The sequence below is a fragment of the Betta splendens genome, chromosome 16 (genome assembly GCF_900634795.4).
Source record: "Betta splendens chromosome 16, fBetSpl5.4, whole genome shotgun sequence".
Taxonomy (NCBI): Eukaryota; Metazoa; Chordata; class Actinopteri; order Anabantiformes; family Osphronemidae; genus Betta; species Betta splendens.
In genome coordinates this window covers 8956902-8975199 of record NC_040896.2, presented here as the reverse complement: position 1 = coordinate 8975199, position 18298 = coordinate 8956902, and the positions used below count along the sequence as shown (strand labels likewise).

Here is an 18298-nt window from a genome sequence, read left to right as displayed (position 1 = left end):
ACCTAGCAGGCAGGTGTGACTGTGGACAGACAGATATGATCACTTTCCTGTTTTTCTCTTAGCCTCATGCATTTACAGGGAAATTACTTATTATCTTATCCTGAAGGTAATAAATACAATAACTCACAACAATGTTTGTCATCGATCAAAGTTCAAGGTAACGTATTCATAAGGAGGCTATTTGCTTCACAGCCAGCTGTATTTATTATTTTAATGCAAACAATGGGATGGATTTGAATGTTATTAATCACATGGCAACAGGAAATGAATGGCCTTTTCAACTCCTGACAGCATCACAACAAGAAGCGTAGGTTTGAGTCCGTCCTGTGTGGAGTTTGGATGTTCACCCCGAGTCTATGGGGGCTCTCCCCCATTCCCCCCACATTTCAAAGACATGCAGTCAGGTTGACGGGAGAATCTAAAAGTGTGAGTGGAAGAGACTTCATCACCCACACGGCCCTGTAAAGGCCGACACAGATGTATCTGTGCCCAGATGGCAGTAACATAAATTCAACAGCTGGAACAGCTGGAGAAGCCAGACATCTGGCTGAAGCCAAAGACAGATGTTCCTGTGGGTGTGATGGAGCCTTTATTGGTCATGATCACATACAATGTAACAACAAAATGTGTCTACTGCATTTAACTCATCCCCTGGACGGAGCAGTGGGCTGCCATGCATGGCACTGTGCTCTGGTGGGGGTTTGAACCTGAAACCTTCCGCTCCCCAAACCAACGCTTTGCCACTGAGCCAAGTGTCTGGAGTGGTGGACACTCCCCCACCTGCTGTTACTAAGTAACAGAGGCGCAGTTTACGACTCCAGATACAGCTGCTGTAAAAGCGAAACAAGCTCTTATGGTCTCGAAGTTCACAGACGAGGTGGGAGTTTGGCCCCCAAACTTCCCTGAAGTCAGACGTTCCTGGTCACGTCCTCTGCCACAAACCCGGACAAACAGCCTGACGCCGTCCGTCCCTCCTGTCGGATCGGGTCCTGGCTGTGAAGACTCCCGGTCTTCAGAACCTTCACACACGAACGAGCATGACGTCGCCGCTCCGGCGGAGCCTGGCCGCCGCGCTGCGCCTCGCAGCCGTGGGTTCGGGCCGCGCGGCCGCGCGCAGCGTGAGCGTCGGCTTCGGTCCAGACAGAAGGCGCAGCTCCAGCCTGGCGCCGACCAAAGCGCTGCTCTTCAGACAGGTGGGTTCGCGCTCACTCATTCTGTCGCGTTCCAGTGAAAGGTCCTGGAGGCGTTAAACGGAAAACAACGGGATTCTGGCTAAAGAGCATAAAACCGTTATTAAACTGAGACGTTAAATGGGTTCCTCAGCTTGTGACCGTCCATTCACACACACACACACACACACACACACACACACACACACACACACACACACACACACACACACACACACACACACACACACACACACACCTGACCTCACCTCTGCAGCCATGGCCCGTTGGAGAGATAAACTGATCAGTGACTCCAGAACCTCTCTGCCTGCTAGACCTTCGAGTTCTTACTGTTTGTCTCCATCGGTACACTGTACTAAACCCTTCATGCAAAGCAGAGCCACTCCTGAACCTGGAGAAAGATCTGATCCATAACTAACTACAGGTCCAGGGCTACTAAACAGTGGTGATGTTCACATGCAGGATACCATAATGGTGACCCAGTGTTGGTCTATGGATCACTTCATCCAGCTGCTCATCACTGCTGTTAGAAGAGTGCTCTTTATTGCTAAGTCACACTCATACCCGTTTTACCTTTCAGCTGTTTGAGTCAGAGAGCAGCACCTACACCTACCTGCTGGCAGACGCACAGACCAAGGAGGCCGTGCTCATCGACCCGGTTCTGGAGACCATTGACAGGGACCTGAAGCTCATAGAGGAACTGGGACTGGATCTCAAAGTGGCAGGTAGTTCTATCACATGAATCAGACAATTGTAGATAATCAGCGTCCCGTTCTCCATTCATCAGGACTTTTAAATGATTGTCCTTTGTGCTTCCTTCCATCCTTGTTAGTGAACACCCACTGCCACGCCGACCACATCACCAGCACTGGGCTGATGAAGAACAGAGTGGTGGGGCTGCAGAGTGCCATCTCCAAGTTCAGTGGAGCTGCTGCAGACATCCAGCTGTCAGAGGGAGACCACATCACCTTTGGGAAACAGGTAAGAACGTTGGGCGAAAGTCATGGGACTGGACGGATCACCAGTTCATCTTCACACAGTCACCACACCTCATGTCACGTCTCCTCCAGCATCTGACAGTGAGGGAGACTCCAGGACACACTGACGGCTGTGTGACGCTGGTGTTGGGGGATCAGAGCATGGCTTTTACTGGGGACGCGCTGCTGATCAGAGGCTGCGGCAGGACGGATTTCCAGCAGGGTAGACGTTCATTGATAATTAATTTTAATAATTTCATATTAAGCACATCCTCCTTTGAGGGCGGTGTGGCATTATCTGTTGCTTGCTGTGATCCAGGCAGCCCTAAGAAGCTCTACCACTCCGTTCACCAGAAGATCTTCTCTCTTCCTGAGCAGTGTCTGCTCTACCCAGCACACGACTACACAGGTCGGCTCATAAAGACCCACCAATGTGTTGGTGACTGTGTTTGTGGGTGCATACCTGTGTATGACTCATTCCCATGTCACCCTGTGAAGATTAAACCCACATAGGTGTCACTGTGGGTCGTTTGTGTTGCAGGTCGAACCGTGTCCACGGTGGGTGAGGAGCGGAGGTTCAACCCACGTTTGACCAAGAGCCTGGAGGAGTTTGTGAGCATCATGGACAACCTGAACCTCCCCAAGCCAAAGAAAATAGGTACGAGAAGCTATTTTATGAAGTCCAATCATCAGTAAATGTTAAGTGTGGCACTAAAAGCACGCAGATGTGTCTGAAATATGTTAAAGCCCTGAAAACAGTATTTTATTTTCCTTCCAGATATTTCTGTACCTGCCAATCTGGTTTGTGGAATCCACGAAGTCTGAACATGCTAAAAATGACAGCGTTAATAAGTACAGATAACACAGTAGTAAATATGTCAGATGTGGGACTTGTTATGTTTGTATGATCGCTAATAAAAAACTCTAACAGTTTTTTTATTCGATTAAATTTAAATGTGAGAACATTTACGTTATGATAATAAACTAATAGGGGGGTTGTTAAGAAACCTCTTAACGAACTGTCAGATGTAAACAAAAGCGATCTTACCCACACACAGAAGGCAACTGCATGTGGGTTAAATAAATGCAACAGTAAAATCAATAACACAATGTTATGAGCTCACAGGTCAGATACGAACCGCAGCGCCGCGCTTGACCGAGCCACGTGACGCATTTGAACTCAGATGCATTTGACAGCACAACGTCCTCGGTGCGCATGCGCAAACGGCCACTAGGGGCTCCGTGAGCTCCGAGCGTGGGATGGTGGGAACTGAGCACAGCTGCGGTGACGACCCGGGGAATGACGTCAGTCTGACCTGCGTACAGCTCACGCCCGGTAGGACCGGTTTGTTTGGGGGCGTCGCCATCAGCTGATACAGTGACAGAAAGAGAGAAGTGTTCACACTGAAGCTGTGGGTTCGATTTACGCCACCGCTCCATGATGGCGCAAAGCAGAGGACTGCTCTTCAGACAGGTGGGTTCTCTCCTTTGTGTTAATTAGTTTGTTAAGCAGCAGTGTTTGGAAACAAGCTCCTCTAATGAGGCTGATTTCAGCGAGTAGTGTAGAGTAGAGAAATGAAATAAATGATGTGCCTGGTGTGGTTTATTTTTGTGGTTCATCCACACAAACGCACATTCACTGACACAGTGTTTGCTTCAGACCTTCACAGTGTGTTGAGAACGTGATTCTGTTGTTGCTGTGTCATGGTGACAGCATGTGCCTCCAATCTGATCTAGATGATCTCCACAGTTACAACCTGGCACCAAACAGGGTGACTGTTGCTTCCTCTTTCACTAACAGAGTCATCCTTGTTTCTATTAAATGTTTTATTGTTCAGCTGTTTGAGTCAGAGAGCAGCACCTACACCTACCTGCTGGCAGACGCACAGACCAAGGAGGCCGTGCTCATCGACCCGGTTCTGGAGACCATTGACAGGGACCTGAAGCTCATAGAGGAACTGGGACTGGATCTCAAAGTGGCAGGTAGTTCTATTACATGAATCAGACAATTGTAGATAATCAGCGTCCCGTTCTCCATTTATCAGGACTTTTAAATGATTGTCCTTTGTGCTTCCTTCCATTCGTGTTAGTGAACACCCACTGCCACGCCGACCACATCACCAGCACTGGGCTGATGAAGAACAGAGTGGTGGGGCTGCAGAGTGCCATCTCCAAGTTCAGTGGAGCTGCTGCAGACATCCAGCTGTCAGAGGGAGACCACATCACCTTTGGGAAACACGTAAGAACGTACTTTACATAGTCCATAGGATCTATGCAGCTTAGTTAAGATGAAATATGCAGTTGTTTCTAAATAACTCACCATGTCACGTCTCCTCCAGCGTCTGACAGTGAGGGAGACTCCAGGACACACTGACGGCTGTGTGACGCTGGTGTTGGGGGATCAGAGCATGGCTTTTACTGGGGACGCGCTGCTGATCAGAGGCTGCGGCAGGACGGATTTCCAGCAGGGTACACTTACTTGCTGTACTTGCGTATAGTTTTGTTGTAGTCCTACATTCTGACCACCAGGGGGCAGCACTGGAACAAATGTCTAATCTGCGTCTTTGTCGTTCAGGCAGCGCTGAGAAGCTCTATGAGTCCATTCATGAGAAGATCTTCACTCTGCCTGAGAGCTGCCTGCTCTACCCAGCACACGACTACAAAGGTTGGCGCCATGTTACAGAACCAGTGAGAACATGTTGGTTTCACTATCAGCATCAGCATTAGTATCAGGAGATGTTCGTCTCCGTGCATCAGGTCGAACCGTGTCCACGGTGGGTGAGGAGCGGAGGTTCAACCCACGTTTGACCAAGAGCCTGGAGGAGTTCGTGAACATCATGGACAACCTGAACCTCCCCAAGCCAAAGAAAATGGGTATGAATTCATGGTTCAGTCTGAGAGCGCATGCAGTGGTTTAAAAGAAGCACCGATTCACAGTTAGTCAGAGTGTGTTGTTTGTAAGCTCACATGTGCTTTTAATAGTTTGTTTTTCTCTTTTTCAGATGTTTCAATCCCTGCTAACCTGGTTTGTGGGGTACAAGACTGAAAACGCTGCATAAGGAAACACTTTACCACTTGACATTTAAATTCTCCTTTTTCTACTTCATTAAAATTCTGCTTCACCCCAAACCTTCATTATGCAGCTCTTCCTCATTGTCTGCATGTAAATGCACATGCCTTTGAACATGTGTTGCTATTTAGGAACCAGCTACTGTGCCGTCGGAACGCAGTGCGCGCACAGACTTTGTTTGTTGGTCTGTTTGTGTGACACTGGAGCGTGTTGTGTTCCTCGCTGTTACTACAGCTCTGCTGCTCAGTCAGGAGCGTTCCATTCATGGTGAGGCTCAGCGTCCACGAACCCGTATGTGGAACAACGGGTTCTTCCACACCACCTCTCCTGTGGTTCCGCCCACGGCTCCGCGGGGCCCGTCGTGCTCCTCGCCCGTGTTCCTCCAGTTTGACTGAAACCTTCATTAACCCCACAGATGTCAGTACCGTCACGCGATACGCGCTGCAGGCGGGGAGTCGGCCTCGGACTCGGCCACAGGCCAGATGCTGTGTGCACATGTGACGGTGCGCTGCGGGACATTGTGCTGATCATGAGCTTTTTGAGGAGCAGCGCGAGGAGAATCTTGCTTGTTCTTGTTGTTGTTGTCTGGACAAAGGGCACTGTTCCCAGATCAGTGTTTAGTGTTGGACCTGTGGACGGCCCGGTGGACACGGACGCTGACGCTAACGCTAACGCTAAGCTAGCGCGGCGGTGACCACATGCTCCGCGCTGACAGGCGCCTGCATTGTTTCCCCTCACAGCAGGAGGCGTGCGCTTCCGGCTGATGATATGTGGCCCCGGGGGCCCCGCCGCGTCCCGGGCCCTTTCATCCGGCCTGTGTGGCCCATCTGCCACCTCCATCTTTAAACTGAACGGTGCCACCGTGGACCCGCTGCCCATTCTCTCCCACACCGGCCCACATGTCACTGGAAAGAATCTATTACACTATCGGCTCAGTCACAAAGAGGCGTGAAGGCGCCAGTGGAGGTGATAAAGAGTGAAGGGAGCAGATTCCACCCATGGGACCTGAAGGAAACACCCCCATAGTGCCCTCCAGCACCACTAGAGTCCACAGCACGGTGCTGCTCGGACGCACGTTTACCATAAATGTCTAATACTTGATGGTATTTTAATCTCTGCTGGGACTTACAGGCATTTGCAGGCCAGTGTTTGAATGTGTACGCGCCGTCTCCATGTCACACTGACTCACAGGCTGTTAGCTCTAATAACCTGCAGTGTGTGCCGAGCAACCGATCGCCTTGTTTCACACACAAATGGGAGAAATGTACTGTAATGCAGCGCTGTTTGGACCTGACGCCCCTTAAATGCACCTGCCTGACCGGGTTCTGCCTCAAGGTTCTGGACGAGGCCCCTCAGGTTCATTAAAAGGCTAACATTACTGTAGTACAGAGACTACATTAGCATCAGTTTGCTCGAACCAAATTCATTTTGTTTTCTAAAATAGTTGAATAGACCTCGTAAATCCAGGGTCCCGTCTTTAAACTATGTGTCACGGGAAGTTGTGGCTTCAGCAGCCAATCGTTCAAGTTCGGCGCTTGGCACCGGGCCAGGGCGCGTCCGCACGCGCAGAGGCGCCGTCAGCGCATCCTGCTGCGGCAGAACCTGGACTCTGGCTGCGAAACAGCGCAGAAAGCGGCGGAGCGGAGGATTTGGCGTGAAGGGACGTGTGCGGACTTTTTTGTGGTTATTTTAGGTTATTACAACACCGAGCTCTTGAGTGACTCACTCCGCCTCCGTCGCCCTCCTCCGCGCCGCGCGCTCCCAGTTCGGTTTCACCTGTTGACGCAGACGCGCGGCTTTGATGATCCGTCGGGTTTGTGGGAAGGTCACCTGGTGAAAGAGCGACAACTTCACAGGAAAACACCTGGATCCTCTGAATATGAAAATGAAAGCGCTCGCGAGACCAAGCTCGCTGATGTGACGCGTCGGGGACAGTTTCACGCGCTTCCTTCTCTCGTGTCGTGCGGCGTTGACACTTTTGACCCGAAACTCTGCTCAGTCAGGCTGGAACGCGCAAATCCCGGTAAGTGTTGCTTATAAAGCTCTTTCTACTCCAATCACGAAACGTTGAGATGAACGCGCGTGAGTGGAGCTCGTGAACACGGGGAAGTTGGAGAAGTTCTCTGTTGCTGTGGACAAACATTTAAATGGTCGCGCGGCCAAAGCGCAGGAATCGGTAAAAGCGGATTCACCGTCAGAGTCCAAACTCTCGCGCGTGGAAGTGAACTGTGGCCGCGGCGTCACGGCACGTTGACCTCAGGACGTTCCACCAGCTCTTATCTGTCGAGTGTTCAGCTTTGTGCGGGTTCAACCGTCGTCCTGTCCCCTGATAATGCAGCTTGTTTACATATTGGTTTACAATGAGCCTGGATCCCATCAGTGCGTTGGGATAAACGGTGGGTGCGTGTGTTGTGAACGGGTCTGGGAGGAATTGTCCTACTGGCTTTAATTATTAATGAACGATTCTGGCTCCTGCTCCCGTGTTGTTGTGTTGTGTTGTTTTCACATGAGACAAGTCAGAGTCTCTGTGTCGGTGCTGTCATCAGTGGATCAGTGTTGCATCACAGCTTTACTCAGGTCAAAGGAATCTGACGGCGCAGTGAGTTACAGTCACACGGGCCAAAGGTGCGAAACACAACTAACGTGTCAGAAAAGAGCGAACGGCGACTCTGGTTCTGTTCTGGTTCTGTTCTAGCGTCCAGTGTCGTTCCTCCTTCCGTGAACTGAAGAGTTTTCATTTTCAGCCCACTGTAGCTTCTCTTCAGCAGAGCACGGTTTGGAGCGCCGGGTATTTCCCTGCAGAAACCAGATTATCTGCTTCCCTGAATCAGCTCTGATTCAAATAACCGGCACTGATATTTGAAACACTGGGACTGAATTCACAGCCCGATATGAAAGCGGTGACTGAAAATACAGACAAATCTCAAACCACGGGAACGTATCAAAATAAACCAGGGAACAGCAGAAATGCACTGTGCTGTTCTGTTGCTGTGGGATCAGGATGTGTCACTCCCACAGTGACTGGGATCTCTGTCACCTGTTGCTCCTGTACACATAATATGGACCGTGATGAACGCTGCTCCTCGGCAACAGGCCAACAGGAGGTCGGTGCAGACTAGTCGCTGGTTTATACTGTTTGTTTAGTGTCACACATTTCTTTCATGCAGAAGCAATCGTGACTCATCCACTGATAAAATATCAGTTTATCGAACTGCAAACATCAGGAACCCGGCGATAACAGATCCGTGTTGCTGTTTGCTGGCAGGAATTCAAATTAGCCTCAAACTCTGGGCTCATCAGCACATGGGCCACGGTTGTAATCAGCGTTCACTCCCACCACGTCTGTTCAGTGGCAGGTCCTGGAAGGTCCACGCAGGTCCACACAGGTCCTGGCAGGTCCACACAGGTCCACACAGGTCCTGGCAGGTCCTGGAAGGTCCACGCAGGTCCACACAGGTCCTGGCAGGTCCTGGAAGGTTCTGGCAGGTCCACACAGGTCCTGGCAGGTCCTGGCAGGTGCACGCAGGTCCTGGCAGGTCCTGGCAGGTCCACGCAGGTCCACACAGGTCCTGGCAGGGTCGAGGTCATGGCAGAATGCACCTGTTGCTTCCTCCGTTATTGAGCCACATGCATCGTGGGTAACACCAGATAATCTCATTTTGTTTTTAACTGCTTTTTATATGATTACGAGAACATTTTTTTAACATATGTTGTGTGCTTTCAGGGTTGTTGTTAATATTTGCAGTGAAATGCTCAGGTTTGTCCTCTGCTCATTTGTTTCTCCTCACGGTGCTGATGAAGCGATGGGCTTTGCTGACGGAGCGCATGGTTAGATAATATGACCCGAGCAGCGTTCAGTGCTACGCGTCTGTGACACTGGTCTGATTGTGTAGCTGCGGTCGGGCCAGTCAGCTGGTGCTGGTGTTCTGGATTATCAGCGCTGGGACCGATGCAGCTCTGAAGCCTTCTAGGATCCGTGTTGTGTCACCTCTGGGTGCTTGTTACATAAAACGCACTGACCCACGTGCAAACACACGCACTGCTGCTGCAGAGCTGTGTCTGGGTGTATTCTCTTGCTGTTGTCTGGGTCCCCAGAGGATTTACCCTCCCGACAATTAAGTCCCATTATTTCGGCACAAAACTATGCGTTGTCCTTGGATCTTGTCCTCAGGATGAACTTTATTCTCCTTCTTTGTCTCTGTTTGCAGATTTAGGTTTTTGTGTTAATCCATAGTTGGTGACTTTCTTATCGTCTCATGTGTTAGTGAACTGTATTTATTTAAGCTCTTGTTACTGTTCTGTGTTTTCCTAAAGTCTGGACTTTCCTCCCAAATGTGTGTCACGCTCGTCTCTGTCATGTCGATAGTGTATCTGCGTGGACTTTAGTTCAGGTCAGATCTAAACACTGACACAGAGTCAGTTTAAGCCTGCTTTTTCCTGCAGAACAGACCAGTCATCAATACACTGATAAACACGGATATTCACTGGAGGAGAAGCATATTTTTACTGTAGACATTTGACTCATGAATGCAGATTTAGTTTTGTAAATGACTGAATCCATGAAACACGACGTGTTAATGGCGTCTGCGTTCAACAGACACTGTGAAACTTTATTTATACTGTGCATTCGGTCACTATTGTCCTTTGAAACCATGTGAAAACTAGGCCCTGTCCTCTGTCTGTCCAGGCCTCTCACCCCCTTCATCTCGCTGTCGCTGTCACTTTGGAAACCCTCACATGTATATTTATGTCTGCCTCCACTTCGCCTGCAGCCTAATAAGGCCTGGATGGAGCGAGAGGAGAGGATGGTGGGAAAAAGGACTTTCCCACAAATTGGTTTTGCTCTGTTCATATTTGAGTATTTGAAAGATCAAGGTCAGCGGAGGACGACTATGGCTTTGTGGTGATGGAGGTCTTTAGGAGGTCGCTCTGATGTGGACGAGTGCAAACACTCGTGAACATAAAGACATTTGGTCGCTCACGTACATGAATGTGACAGAACAAAGAGCGCAGCATCAAAGTCTCCTCTGATGCAGCTTCTTGTTTTTTATTTTTAAATGTATTGTTCAGTTTCAGTTCTATACGTTCAAAGCCTCGAACAGAAAAGCCGTCACGTCCACAGAGAGGAAGTCTGAACCCACCCACAAACCACCACATCCCCACTTCTCCGCTCAGCGACGTGACGCGAGCCTCAGGGGATTTCTGGGCTGTGAAGTGATGACGTGGCTGATTGCGCTCTTCGTTACTCCTCTCATTAGTCACCTCGCACATGTTCCGTAGAAATGCCTCAACACAACATGGAGACCCCCAGGAGCCCGTGGCTGCAGTCGCCGTGGGTCGCCCGCGTGGCCGGAGGTCACAGTCCCTCCTCCTCCGGGGCCGAGTCGGACACGGAGAGCAGCAGCTCGGCGAGCGAGAAGGTAAATGGGGGGGGTCTGTGACGGGGGAGGGGGGAGGGTGGAACCTGAGGTCGGAGGTGGACCCACGCACGGTGCAGCTGATGGAGCCTCCTGCTTCTCCTGACTAAACCTCTAAACCCTCAGCCCTGCGTCAGGAAGCTGGACGGGGGCTCGCTGAGGGTCCTAACGGCGCCCTCCACGCTCCAACAGCGAATCACAGAGATCGACCAGCAGAAGGAGGAGCTGAAGATTGAGGTGAGGAATATAATATGAATATTTAGTCAACACTAGAACTAATGATACTTGATTACTGGAGTTACTAAATGTTTCACCCCTGCTAAATATTTACCACCTGTTGCACAACAGGTGAACTCCTAATGAATCCCATTCATTTATTGGCGCCTCCTGTGTTTTCAGCTGCAGCTGGAGATCGCGCTGCTGCAGGGCGAGCTGCAGACGGAGAGGGACCAGCTGCGCAGACACACGCAGAAGCTGCAGGCGCTGCAGCAGGAGGCGCGACGGCGGGAGACGCTCAGACGCGGCGAGAGGAGAACGGTGAGGTGGCGCCGGGACGCTCGGGTCCCGTCTGAAGGTCTGCGTCCGTCAAACCGCATCTGTCGCCGCAGGAGCGCGAGAATCTGGAGGAGGAGCGGCGCCGGGTGGAGGAGCTGAGGAGGAGCTGCTGCGAGAAGGAGAGGCTGATCTCCAGTCAGCCGGAGAGCAAGCGGGAGCAGCTCCGACGGCAGCTGCAGCCGGTGAGACGTGCGTGTGTGTGCGTGTGTGTGCGTGTGTGTGTGTGCGCGCGTGTGTGTGTGCGTGTGTGCGTGCGTGCGTGCGTGCGTGTGTGCGCGTCTATATGTGTGTGTGTCTGCGTGTGTGTGTGTGTGTGTGCGCGCGTCTATATGTGTGTGTGTGTGTGTGTGCGTGCACCTGTGTGTGGGTGCATGTGTGTGCGTGTGCGTGCTTGTGTGTTTGCGCGTGTGCGTGCGTGCGTGTGTGTGTGCGTGCGTGCGCGTCTGTGTGTCTGTGTGCGTGTGTGTGTGCACGTGTGTGTGTGTGTGTGTGCGTGCGTGCGCTTGTGTCTGCGTGCGTGTGTGTGTGTGCGCCTATATCTGTGTGTGTGCACGTGTGTGTGCGCGTGTACATGTGTGTGTGTGTGTGTGTGTGTGTGTGCGCGCGCACGTGAGTGTGCATGCATGCGTGTGTGTGTGCGCGCGTGCGTGCACGTGAGTGTGCATGCATGCGTGTGTGTGTGCGCGCGTGCGTGCACGTGAGTGTGCATGCATGCGTGCGTGCGTGTGTGTGTGCGTGCGCGTGCGTGTGTGTGCGTGTGTGTGTGTGTGCGTGCGCGTGCGTGCGTTCACGTGAGTGTGCATGCATGCGTGCGTGTGTGTGTGTGTGTGTGTGCGCCTATATCTGTGTGTGTGCACGTGTGACTCTGCTCAGAACAAAGTGGGCATTGTCCCCTGTGAATGCGCCGCCGCTCGCTTTAAGAGCCAGGTGACAGGTTCGACTCCTCGGCTGCTCTGTGACATGTCAGAGCTTCTCGAAACCGGTTTGGCACAAACGAATACTGATACACAAACAAAGCAGCCAAGTTCAGATTTCACGAGTGGAAGAGCAGGTTTTCCCTCATAAGACGCCGTGTGAGGCGCGTTCTGCATCTGTATCAGCCTCCGCTCTCCGCAGGAGAAGGAGGCGATGGAGGCGGCGGCGCGGGCGTTCGAGGACTGGGAGTTCCGCGTCCTGGAGCGCGAGAGCGGCCTGGAGGAGGACGAGGAGGCCGGGTCGGGCCGGGACCCGGGAGCGGGTCAGAGGGAACTGTCCTGCCAGCAGCACGCGGTCAACGCGGCCCAGGTGAGCGTGAGAGCGGTCCGGCTGCTCCCTGCGGTGAGGAGCTGCTCCGGTGCCGGCGCCGGTACCAGCGTTGGGCCCGCGGGCCGACGGGGGTTCACATTCACGCCCACTTCCTGTCACTGATGAGCCTCGTGTGCAGAGCGGGTCCAAACTGAGAAACTGATCGTCTAATGGCGCCCAGCGCTTTCACACGCTTTCGTGATTAGAACCATTACATCATAATTAGGTTTACTTTACTTTATCCTCACTGGGGCGTTTTTATTTAAGGATGCACAGTGTTTCTTGTCTTATTTCCCTTTAAATCCTGAACCAGTGGAGCGTATCCAGCATCTCCTTTCCTGTCACGTGGCCGCTGCTCGTGCTCTTTCCTCTCTCGCTATCAAGCGATGACACGTGCGTGAACTCTTGACCTCACGCTGAGCAGCATCGCCCTGTCTGAGTCTGAGCTGCAGACAGAGGGCGACGGTTGATGGAAAGATAGAAGGCGTGCAGGGATTTGGAGACCGAAGCAGAGCTAAAAACGGTTTTTCACTTTTTTTTTGTAGATGCTCTCAAATAGTGGATTTTCCTCCACGTCAGATTCCTCAGTAACGAAGGCATGCGGCTGCAGACAAAAGACAAACGCTGGAAATAATAATGGTTTGTTCCCAGTCGTCTGGAACCTGCAGGAGGAGAGCAGGCTGATTGTGAGGACGGGAGTTGACTCAGCTGCAGCGACGCTTCGTGTTTGCTGATTTACGGCCAGACGCGCCGTCGCGTGCCTCCCTCGTGCCTCTCATTAACTTGCAAACGAGATGTTTGATTTGCATTGTGTCTCGGCCGCGGCGTCGCGGCGGGCTTCAGCCGACGGAGTCCGGCCCCGCGCGTCCTCCACCGCACCTGAGCCCCGCGTGAAGCACTGTGCTTTGGGTTTTCAGGAGCGAGTCGAGCAGCTGGAGACGCAGCTGCAGGAGATGGAGAGGGAGAAGGAGCGGGAGCTGAGCGCCCTGAGGAAGGAGAGGAGGGAGCTCGTCCACACGACTCACACCGTAAGATGGAGCCCAACCAACCGCAAGCAGAAGAATCTTGTTGTGATGTTTTAGGAAGGAAGGAGTTTAGACGCAGCCTCCGTGTTTTAAGCGTCAATCCGTAACTTTCTGTTTTCGCTTTTCAGTGGGTTTCAGTTGAGTTTTGTCAAAAACATCCAGTGATTATATTCTTGGCAGAACTCCTGAGACCAGCCCAAAGCAGCGCGTGTGATGTTAGCGTTTCCTGTAAATACCCGCTCCTCCAGCATGTGTGATTTACTCAGCCACTAATTAAACAACTTTATCACAGAGCCGGTGGTTTTCGCCTTTGATCACCAATTGAAATGAGGAGGAGACGCGATGTGGGAGAGAGAAAGTAAATCAGATATGGAGGGAGAGGGCGAGCGAGAGTGAGCGAGAGAGAGACAGAAAGAGAGCGAGCAAGAGAGAGACAGAGAGAGCGAGCGAGAGAGAGAGCAAGAGAGAGCGAGCGAGCGAGAGAGAGACAGAGAGAGAGCGAGCAAGAGAGAGACAGAGAGAGCGAGCGAGAGAGAGAGCAAGAGAGAGCGAGCGAGAGAGAGACAGAGAGAGAGAGCTTGGCTGAACCTGGAGGGAGGAGTGAGCCCTGGGAAGGAGGTGCTGCCAGTGTGAGCGTGTGTCTGTGTGTGTGTGTGTGAGAGGAGACGGGCTCTTTACACCGTGTGGTAAGCAACAACACACTGCACTCAAACTTATCTGTGTGTGTGTGTGTGTGTGTGTCTGTGTGAATCTTAACTTGTTGTTCTGCGTTGCTAAATGAGAGACAGCGTCCGGCAGAGGGAGGAGAGGGAGGAGGAGAGAAGGGGTGAGGTGGTGTCAGACCGAAGGCTGTGACTCTGGGATGAGCTGTGACTCTGACACAGGGTTTCAGGATTAAAGGTGAACAGAACCCGTCGCTGCCGCGTGCTGGTTGTGAACGCTTCGAGGGTTAATCGCTGCAGTTAAACGCTGGCCCGGCGTGTGTGTGTGTGTGTGTGTGTGTGTGTGGGTGAGTCAAAGAGGGCGGGAGCTTCGGAGCCAAGCGCGGCGAGGTGATGATCCGCGTTGAGCTCCCGTCGTTCCCTCTCAGCCAGATGTTGAACGCTTTGAATTCGCCGTTTTTAAACTGAACTTTTACCGTTCTATCGTTTTTGATCTGGTTGTGCAGGTTCTCAAAGAGAAGAACCAGTTCGCCGATTGGGCCGACGTAACCGGCTCTGCCCCCTGCATGATGTCACTGTCCCCCCTGACGGCGCACAAGCCTCCTCAGGTGCCGATCGGACCGTTGGCCCGCGGTGACGCAGACTTGAATGTGACGGGCTGTGCTTTTCAGGACCCGTGCAGAGAAGCCACCAGTTTCCCCAGGAGGAGGAGTTCCCACAGGAGCAGCAAGGCGACGGACAGGCCGGTCTCGGTCCAGGGTGAGCTCCCGTCGCGGTTCCGATGCCCGGACTCGTCAGCAAGTTTCGCTCGCTCTGTTTGCTCAGCTCCCTCCCTCTCAGTCGAATCCGAGGCGTGTCCGTCAGGACGGTAGCTTGTTATTACAGCGCTAGGAAGCGGAGCAGGACTTACCTGTACAGCGCTCTCACACATATTCCTGCCCGTAAAGTCAGAGTAGCCCGATCCCGGTCGTGTCAGGTCTCGACAGGTTCGTCCTCCACCTCCTCTTTCACAGCAGCCTCCTGGTTCACTCGTGGCCACCGGTGGGGTGTCTCTTTCCCACTGACGTCATCCCGTGTCTCCTCAGGGCTGGTGAGGCCGCTTCCGGGCGTCCACCCCCCCGAGGCCTTCACCTCCCCCCCCCCCGCTCACAGACTCAGCAACGGCCACAGACCCGGGACCAGCAACGGCGGCGCCCTCCTCACGCCCTGCGACAGCGCCACCAGCTCCCGCGCTGCCAGGTCTGTGACCCGTCTGCTTGTCTGGCAGGAGACGAACAAACAGGGGCGTTTGCAGTGATGCCAGTGCTCTTCCGTTTCAGCCCGTGCCTGTTGGATCTTGTGGAAATGGAGAGGAAGCTGAGGGAGGCCAAGGCGGAGAGGGAGCGACTGCTCAGGGAGCGGGTGAGTCGGCGCCGTGGGAACCGCCGGCCGCCGCGCCAGGCACGGCCGCCCGATCCCCGACGCCCACGCGCTCGCGCTGACGCCGAGCAGATGTGTGGGAAATACGCAGCCAGATGTTTTCTGGAAGAAGCTCGTGTGAATGTTGAAACTGCGAAGGCGAATGTTTATAAGGCAGTAATCTGCTTTGATGTGTTGGTGACCAGGAGGAGCGACGGCAGATGTTACTGGAGGAGAGGCCCCCCACCGCCGCCCAAACAGGAGCACAGGGATGTGAGAGCCCCCCGGGGCCGGAGCTGGAGGTGAAGGAGCAGCCACAGGCTCCGCCTCTCTCCTCCACAGAGGTGAGTGTGGAACCAGCAGTGGGGTTTTCGCTCCGCTAAATTCCCCGCGTTCAACGTCCTCCCGTCGTGTCTGCAGCAGCGCAGCCTGCCCCTTTTCCTCTCCCCGAACTTTGACCTCCGGGCCCACGTGGAGTCGCTGGGTCACGGAGTGGCCGCCTGCACCGACCTGCGGCTGACGCCGCGACGCTGCGCCGGCTTCCTGACCAAGAGGGGGGGGAGGGTGAAGACCTGGAAGAAGAGGTGGTTCCTGTTCGACACGGAGCACAGGCGGCTGGCGTACTACACAGGTTAGACGTGTGTGTGTGTGTGTGTGTGTGTGTGTGTGTGTGTGTGTGTGTGTGTGTGTGTGTGTGTGTGTGTGTGTGTGTGTGTGTGTGTGTGTGTGTGCGTGTATGTGTGCGTGTGCGTCTCTGTGTGTGCGTGTGCGTCTCTGTCTGTGTGTGTGTGTGTGCGTCTCTATCTGTGCGTGTGCGTCTCTGTGTGTGCGTGTGCGTCTCTGTCTGTGTGTGTGCGTGTATGTGTGCGTCTCTGTCTGTGTGTGTTCGTGTATGTGTGCGTGTGCGTCTGTGTGTGTGTGTGTGTGTGTGTGTGTGTGTGTGTGTGCGTCTCTATCTGTGCGTGTGCGTCTCTGTGTGTGCGTGTGCGTCTCTGTGTGTGCGTGTGCGTCTCTGTCTGTGTGTGTGTGTGTGTGTGTGTGTGTGCATCTCTATCTGTGCGTGTGCGTCTCTGTGTGTGCGTGTGCGTCTCTGTGTGCGCGCGTGCGTGTATGTGTGCGTGTGCGTCTCTGTGTGCGCGCGTGCGTCTCTGTCTGTGTGTGCGTGTGTGTGTGTGCATGGAAGACGCTGACTGCTTGGCTTCTTTGTCCCTTTGCAGACTGTGATGAGCGGAAGCTGAAGGGCGTCATCTACTTTCAGGCCATAGAGGAAGTTTACTACGATCACCTACGAACGGCTGCGTCTGTGAGTTCCCTGACTTGGACCAGAACTTGGATCAGAATCTCAAGCCCGCGTGTAGCAGACGCCGGTCGGGACAGAAGGTTTTCACATGAGGCCGATGCTGCCGCCTCTTCGTGTGAACTCAGCGACTCGGCTTTAATCGGGTCGACACGTTTTGTGTGGTGCTGATGCGTCTCACGGCCTCGGTTTGATTCACTCCCGTGTTTGTTTATCTGGGTGTATATTGACATGACCTAGTTTTTCTTTCTGCTTCAGTTTTTCTTTTGTGCAGTGGCTCATTTAGTGGATTGACGTATTAATAGATGTGCACGGGGCTAAATAATGTACATTATGGGAGCCGAACGGCAGGTTTTAGGTGGCGCTGCTATTGTTGAGCTGCCGCCCAGCACTTAGCAGATCTGCTGCCAGCGCTCAGGTCCCACAAGGTGTCGAGTGACGCCGGGGCTCAAATTGCACCATGGGAAACCTGTTTTTCACGCTGTGACTCAATTAATTAGCATTCAGTATAATTAGGTGTCTGTAGGTTTGTTTTACTTTCGTTTAGGTTTAGTTTAGTTTCATAGCAGAATGAATGTGAGGATCTTCACTGAGGTAGATGTCGTTGTGCATCAAACCTGACCTCGCTTTCTCTCTTCTCTCCAGTCTCCACGGCCGGTCCTGACCTTCTGCGTCAAGACGTACGACCGACTTTTCTTCCTGGTGGCTTCAAACGCAGTCTCCATGCGGATTTGGATGGACGTCATCGTCACGGCGACCGATGAGCACAGCCGATATTGACCGTTCTTTTTTTTATGTGACTGGAGACACATTGAGACATTGAGAGAGTTCTGCCCGTCTGAGGGCGGTGGGGCTGAGATCCACATCAGGGGCCGACGTTGCACCTGGAACCATCAGGATGCGGAGGAAGTGCACGGCACTCGCACGTGCGCTGACTTTCATGGTGTCGCTGTGATTAAAGTGAACGGAGGAAACGGTTACTGACAGAATAAAGCTTCCGTGGTGACGCCACTGGTTTCGCTTTTACTCGGAGGATTTTTGCTTGAACAGGAGCTCCCCCTGCTGGTCACTTACTGACATTACAAGACTGTCAACAGAATAAACTGCTCAAACTGTATGAGTGAAGCTTTGATGGACCGTCAGCTGTGTCGAGGGCAAACACTATTTCTCTACCTGAGTCTTTGTTTTCAGTAAAGACCGATTTAATCTTTATCATTTAAGTTATTCCTTGGGAGTTTATATGGGTTTCATATCTAACAAGTGTAAGCATCAATGATGTGAATACACAATTAAATGGGTCTTTGTATAAATCATCTACTTTGGTCTTTTTGTCACATTAACACTTTATGTGCAGGAAACAAAATAAAATCTGAATCCTCATGATCACAAAATGATGACTTTTGATAAACTCCAGCTTGATGTG

The 18298-nt window shown here is 52.6% G+C and overlaps 3 protein-coding genes across 5 annotated transcripts; all 3 read left to right on the top strand.

The window, feature by feature from the left end:
• The first annotated feature begins 881 nt into the window (after positions 1-881).
• Positions 882-3100, top strand: LOC114843312 (persulfide dioxygenase ETHE1, mitochondrial-like). Its single transcript, XM_029129746.3, has 7 exons — positions 882-1193; positions 1771-1915; positions 2023-2171; positions 2261-2390; positions 2487-2576; positions 2709-2825; positions 2946-3100. Exons 1-7 carry the CDS (start codon positions 1038-1040, stop codon positions 2990-2992), a joined length of 834 nt encoding a protein of 277 aa, XP_028985579.1. The 5' UTR covers positions 882-1037; the 3' UTR covers positions 2993-3100.
• A 324-nt stretch (positions 3101-3424) lies between these two features.
• ethe1 (ETHE1 persulfide dioxygenase) lies at positions 3425-5664 on the top strand. Of its 2 annotated transcripts, none has more exons than XR_003783567.3 (7): positions 3425-3641; positions 4006-4150; positions 4258-4406; positions 4507-4636; positions 4747-4832; positions 4925-5041; positions 5170-5664. XR_003783567.3 is itself a non-coding variant. In XM_029129747.3 (7 exons), exons 1-7 carry the CDS (start codon positions 3606-3608, stop codon positions 5211-5213), a joined length of 711 nt encoding a protein of 236 aa, XP_028985580.1. In that variant the 5' UTR covers positions 3426-3605; the 3' UTR covers positions 5214-5327. The 2 variants fall into 2 exon arrangements, 1 of the variants encoding a protein (XP_028985580.1); XM_029129747.3 differs by having other exon boundaries at positions 3426-3641; positions 4743-4832; positions 5170-5327.
• Positions 5665-6805: 1141 nt separating this feature from the next.
• On the top strand, positions 6806-18188 carry phldb3 (pleckstrin homology-like domain, family B, member 3). 2 transcript variants are annotated; one of them, XM_029129978.3, is made up of 15 exons: positions 6808-7260; positions 10518-10657; positions 10781-10891; positions 11054-11191; positions 11263-11391; positions 12326-12493; positions 13411-13521; positions 14687-14788; positions 14852-14939; positions 15266-15419; positions 15500-15581; positions 15785-15922; positions 15999-16209; positions 16796-16881; positions 17521-18188. In XM_029129978.3, the coding sequence occupies exons 2-15, from the start codon at positions 10520-10522 to the stop codon at positions 17653-17655; spliced, it is 1791 nt and encodes a 596-aa protein (XP_028985811.1). In that variant the 5' UTR covers positions 6808-7260; positions 10518-10519; the 3' UTR covers positions 17656-18188. The 2 variants fall into 2 exon arrangements, with proteins under 2 accessions (XP_028985810.1, XP_028985811.1); XM_029129977.3 differs by having other exon boundaries at positions 6806-7260; positions 10496-10657; positions 14687-14939.
• Positions 18189-18298: the final 110 nt, after the last annotated feature.